The 6,120-nt window shown below is 33.6% G+C and overlaps 1 protein-coding gene across 1 annotated transcript; it reads right to left on the bottom strand.

Annotated features, from left to right (window-relative positions):
• Window positions 1-1,241: 1,241 nt before the first annotated feature.
• LOC127107871 (uncharacterized) lies at window positions 1,242-3,486 on the bottom strand. Its single transcript, XM_051045210.1, has 4 exons — window positions 3,333-3,486; window positions 2,292-3,156; window positions 1,886-2,044; window positions 1,242-1,777 (listed from the first exon to the last, which is right to left on the bottom strand). Exons 1-4 carry the CDS (start codon window positions 3,344-3,346, stop codon window positions 1,484-1,486), a joined length of 1,332 nt encoding a protein of 443 aa, XP_050901167.1. The 5' UTR covers window positions 3,347-3,486; the 3' UTR covers window positions 1,242-1,483.
• Between the last annotated feature and the right edge of the window lie 2,634 nt (window positions 3,487-6,120).

Below are 6,120 nucleotides of genomic sequence, written 5' to 3'. Positions count from 1 at the left end.
TACCATTACATAAACAATAACACAAACAATTAAAACAACTAGAATATAATAACTATGCGATTACAACCATCAAAACAATTTTGAACATGTAATGCACCATCCTATAAGCGTCTTGGTCGGTCTTAATATCCACTCATTCGCACACTTTTCCATTTTGGTTGAACGTGGACATAAGTCATTGTATTCTTCTAATCCTTTCACCATATCCAATTTCTCCATCTAACCAACTGCTCAACGTCCGATTAAGACGTTCAAACGTATCTGTGTTTCAGTGACGAATCTTTATCGGAGACGCAACGGCGGAAAATATTACATCGGCATTTCGCTTCTGAATGTATGCAGACATGGTTAAAACACAAAAATTTGAAGGAGAGTGGACTTGAATGAGAGAAAGTATGATAGTAGGGGATGATTTTGTGTGAAAATATTGCATCCAAGGCACGATATTTATAGAGAGGAGGCATAAAATGCATGCGCCAAGAGGCTAGACGCCCAACATGTCAACACATACAGGCGCCAGAGGCATTGGCGCCTCCTCATGAGGATCAATGCATGTGCCAAGGGCATTGGCGCCTTCTCATGAGGCTACCAATGCAGACGCCAATGTCTTGGGCGCCTCCTCAGTTCATATGACGCATCCTCTTTTAAATGTGGTTATTTTGAAGGAAAAAAAATTATTATTTTAAAATTATGTTTGAAAAAATTGATTATTTAAAAAAAGTTGCTATTGTTCAATAATAAAAAATACGAGGAAATTATGATACGAAGATAATGAGTAACTTGTTGGCATTGTATTTGGTGTATTTAAAAATGGTATTTTTTCCAACTGAATTATAAAAGTTTAATTCATCACACAACTACACTATTGTTATTCACAATGCACGAGTCAATCTCAATGTCATCAAAAACAATAATTAAGTTAATCTTTTTCAAATTACTCCGTTTAGAAGTTTAGAATAGAAGACATCCTCTCCTAAATAGATTTGTTCTCCTTCCCAAATGTAGCAGTTTTGAAATGTCTGAAGAATAGTTCTTAAAATGCTTCCATTCTAAATGTCTGAAGAATAATTTTTTGATAACTTATTATTTAAAATGCTAGTACCTTTGTTGCAAGAGAGACGTTTGAATCAACTTCTAGACAAAGATAAAATTAGCTACTAACAGTTTTAAACTTGGATTATCCATGACCTGTAATTTGTGATGTGTAACATCAAAATAAGAAAAATGTTGTGACATTCGTATGAAAACAGGTCTATTTTCTCATATTAAATAAATGAAAGTTCCTTGCACATTAATCAATTATACAGTACATCAAAAAATTGATGTAAACTTGAGAATATGCCCACAGCTTATTTTCCTCCTATATTAGTATTATTCAGTAACACTTTCAAATATTATATTTATTCCTTCTTGACCAATCATATAGTATTTTGATACCATCCATGATACTCCCCTTTATATTATCATATATGTGTGTCTTTCACTAACTATCTAAAAGCATATCATTTGAATCCATAAAAAATGAAGAACGAGTAGAATGTCTTAAGTGTTGGTATGGAAGCTGTTCTGCCACTAATATGTAGAAAAGTCCCATAACTCCAGTGTGCTCTTTCGTGCTGTTGTAGTTAGACTCTAGAGTTAATGTTTCACCATCCATTATCTTCATAGAACCTGGTTTAGGATAACAAGTCGACATTCCAACAATATATCCCGATTCATTTCCTGCTTCGTTTCCATTTCCATAACTTGGTATTGAAGAACATATGACCCTTCCATCCTGAAAACATAATCCGTAAATTTCACAAAACAAACCATGTCTCTGAGATTGTAAGGTTAAAATATTACAACAGAAATGACATGTATTTTCAAGTAACTTCTAAATTACCTGTCCATATAGGGTAGATCCAATACCACCTGAATGCTGATGAGCAACACCATATATCACATATCCACCCGTTTGTAGCGGAAGACTTGTCTTCATCACATCAACACAACCATTTCCCTCCTTATGATCTGTGCCGCAAGAATCAACTTGATACTCAACCTAAAACAAACAAAAAAACCTGCAATGTGTCAAATAGAGATCGAGACAAACAAACTACACATATGGATTCCCTGCAGTTGGGAGAATAAACAACTTTACCCTCATGCAATCAACACATTAATGACTATTGGATCAAGATCAAAAGGTCCTCAATTAAAATAATCAAAATATGTATATTTTCTGAAGTGTCCAATCTTGATCAAGCATGCATTGACCGCATGTATACATTTCTACATAATCCATTTACCTTACAATTATGATCTGAGTTGATTCCTTTTGAATTATTTGATAGTTTCAAACTATCAGTCACATCAAGTATATATATCTTAACAGGCACTACAGAATCATCCCAATCAACCCATTTTACTGTGTATCTTAAGTAGAGGCTTCTCTTTGGTCCCTCAAATCCTTCCTTCAACTTGCACTGTGCATAATCCGAACAACATAACAAACCTCCTACATAATCTGGCCTTATAGTCCTTCCATATTTATCCACTGTAACATTATAAAGCTCACACTTACACTCCGTGCACCCCATTTTATCCTCGGCACCACGCGTATCGATGGCATGAACATTAACCATCCATTTCTCTTCAAATCCTTCTGGAACCACTTCTGGATTACCTACCTCTATACCAAAAGGATCCGGAACACGGGTTTCTGTTCCGCGTGTTTCAGATCCAAGGCCAAAGTACTGTCCAAGAGCATTCTCCTGGCATATGCCACTATTCCTAACCATAACATGATTAGAGTTATGAAGCATCCTATGAGTATCATTTTCTGTGTGCGTGACATGTTTACTTTGATGATATCTTGCAACAACCCAATGATGGAGATAGGTTTCATGAAGAGGTATAGAATTCCCAGCTTCATCAACTACTTCAGCATTGAAACTCTTGAGTGCTATATGACCTTTTGGAAAATCAATACCATAATAATATCTATTGATAACTGATCCAGGTCCAAGTTCAAATTTGGGAGACAAAAAAACAGCTGATTTTATCTTATTTTCAGTCTTCAGAAAAGAACCTAAGCATGTTGTGGCAAACAAGAGCAGAAGTATTGCTACTGAAAATACAAAATCTCTACGTACAAAGCACATGTTGATATATCTGTCAGCAAAAAATAGTATTAGTAACTATGCAATTATGCAATTAAAAACGAGCATAACATAATTGAATTAAGATTAAAATAAAGAAGAGAAAAGAGAGTTTGAAAGATGCATAGCATAGCAGTAATATTAAATTACGCATGAAAAGTCCTAGTACTTAGCTTGAAGAACATGTACCTGGAAAACAACATAGTAGTTGGGATTTGTTTGACGAGTGTGTCTCGGTATCTAAGTCATTTCGTTATTTATAGAGCCACCAAACGTGGCACGCGATTGGAAATACAGTATACTAGTTCTTCACGCACCACTCAAATGAATGGGAAAACAACATTCTTATTGTCGGTAAACCCATCACTATATTAAATTTCGAACCATGGTGTGTGTGTCCGTGTTTAATGACATAAAAGGAACATAATAATTAATTTTTAAAATATATCCTATCATACTTTTATTATTTAAAAATCTAATATTTAATATAAATTAAATTTAAAAAATAAAATATTATTTATTTTATTCTTTAAATAATATTTACAATATAAAATTTTATTCTTTAAATAATATAAATATAAACCATTTTAATTACATCTTAACCACGGAAACCAAATTATATGATGTGGCTTTTATATGCTGGGTCAGCCATGACGTATGACAGGGAAAGTATGAAATTGACTGCAGGGGATTCGATTTGGAAAAAATGGCAATTGTATGAAAATAAAAACAATGTCTAAAAGTTGGACACGATATTGAATCGGCAATATTGTCAAAAGTACTCGAGTCCAATAGAAGGAAAAAAGTGAGATGCATTGGTGAGGTAATGTTTTTTAACAAAAGCCAAAATTGAAACTCTTAATAAAATTTACTTGCATAACACATGGTACGTGACATCAAGACAAAATCAACTGCGGTAGAATCAAGGACGGTAGGTCTTAACCTATAAAACAGAACAAAATAAACACGAAACTATGACAATAACAATTGACACTAGATGCTAATGGTCCCTGCTCCTACGTAATTGATAAATGGATGAATATTGACGAAAGGGGCGGAGCGGGCTTCTCAAATTGGCTGCAAAAATCTATTCTGGCATGTGAAGGGGATAGGTAGCGGATTTGCGCGTCTATTTTTTTATTTTTTTAATATATTTATTTTTATATTTTAATTAAAATTTTCATGAATAATTTTTTATAAAATATTTTTTAATAAATTTTATTTTAAAAAATATTTCATATATTTATAAATAAATGTATAAAATAGAATAATTAACGAGTAGTTCAAGTATCAACCTTCAATCAATCCCAAAATAAACATTTTGAGTGCTTAATAATTAAATTGGCGGATCAATCCGTCTTTTTTTTACGGACTTAAAATGGGATCCAACCAATCATTTTTGGGGGACCACAACCCATTTTACTATCCCTAATTATCCTCTTTAAAAAAAATAGTCAAAATATTACTAGATGGATGATTTTTATTTTTTATTATTTAAGTATAGATTCAGAATTGCAATAAGAAGGTGTTTTTTATTTTTTATTATTTAAGTACAAGTCCAAAAATACAATAGGTGGTTGTTTTATATTTTATTATTATTTAAGTACAAGTCCGAAAGTATGATAGGTGATTGCTTTGATTTATCTATAATGGATATGCCAATTATTTTGACAGTGTCAAGTGGCGAACCTGATATAAATAAAGATGTGATGTATTTAGTTTTTTCACATTGTTTTTAACATTGTTACGACGTGGAATTATGCACTACAAGAAAAACGTTGCTTTTAATATTGTTCATTTGTTCTAACATGAATCGCATTTATGCACTATAAGAAAAACGTTACCCAACGTCATAAAGTTACGACGTGGAATTAACGTGGCAAAGTAAGGAAGTTGCAACGTGAATTTCACGTCACAGACATTTTTTAATATTTAAATAAGATTTCAGATGGTGGGATGTTTTTAAAAAAAAATGTTGCGTCGTGTTAAACACGTCGCAACATATATTTCCAAATTAAAAAAAAAGTGTCAAAGATTTCAAATCGAGGAAACTCGAATTTTAAAAAAATTAAGTTGTGACGTGAAAGTCATGTCGCAACATACTTTTTCAGAAAACTCAAAATAACGTGGGAATCTTTTTTGAATGAGTTGATAGTTTGGTCAGGACTATATGATCGTTGTGACAGGTCAACATTATCGACATGGAAATCACGTCGTAGGGTGTTGCCATGAAAAATCTCTAAAGGCATGCTGAAAGCGTAGTTAATGACAGAGTCCTATGAATTTGGAGGTTATACCCCATCAAAGGATGAAGAGGTGTTGGAGGCAAGCAAGAGTAGGAAAAACACAAATCAAAGGATGAAGCCAACAAGGGAAGCTGGCCCGGCCGACAGGCCATTTGGTCGACCAACGTAAAGTTTGGGGCTTAAAGAATTATATCCAAATGTACAGAAGACAGCATCGCCCTAACGTCTGGGCGGGAGAAATTTGAAATTTAAAATAACCAGCAGTTACAAACAAAATAAGAGCGCCAAAATGTGGAGCAGTTAGCAAGACATGGGTGCAACGGTTAGGCAGATCGTGTGGCATAACATCTGCTAGTTTCTAGGAGTTTTAGCTTATGAGCAGTTCCTCTAGTTTAGTATAAATAGAATGTCCCACAAGGGGCTCAAGGTGTTCACTTTTTACTGCAAATCACTTGTAAGAAAACTTCCCATTCCCAACGCGAGAAAGTAAGAGTTTTTTAGAGTGCTATGTACGTGAATCACCATATTTATTTCAATGCAACTTCCTTACTTTTCAATTGTTCCCGTTGAACATTTTATCTTAATTTCATTTACTTTTGAGTTATCATTTTACGTTGTCGTTTACACTGTCGACACTAATTCTATTAAGATAATAGAGTTTACCAAAAGCGTGTTAGTCATATACCTCTTTTGAATGTTATAGCACTGCCGGTCACGAGTCACCTATAGGC

Source organism: Lathyrus oleraceus, chromosome 7 (assembly GCF_024323335.1).
Source record: "Lathyrus oleraceus cultivar Zhongwan6 chromosome 7, CAAS_Psat_ZW6_1.0, whole genome shotgun sequence".
Lineage (NCBI taxonomy): Eukaryota > Viridiplantae > Streptophyta > Magnoliopsida > Fabales > Fabaceae > Lathyrus > Lathyrus oleraceus.
Note: the sequence above shows the minus strand (reverse complement) of the source record. Positions and strands in the feature narration are given on the sequence as shown.

Coding starts and splice junctions, on each gene's coding strand:
- LOC127107871 (XM_051045210.1), bottom strand. Junction 2,045..2,291: donor ACTCAGATCATAATTGTAAG/GTAAATGGATTA, acceptor TGTTTGTTTTAG/GTTGAGTATCAAGTTGATTC. Junction 1,778..1,885: donor GATCTACCCTATATGGACAG/GTAATTTAGAAG, acceptor TTATGTTTTCAG/GATGGAAGGGTCATATGTTC.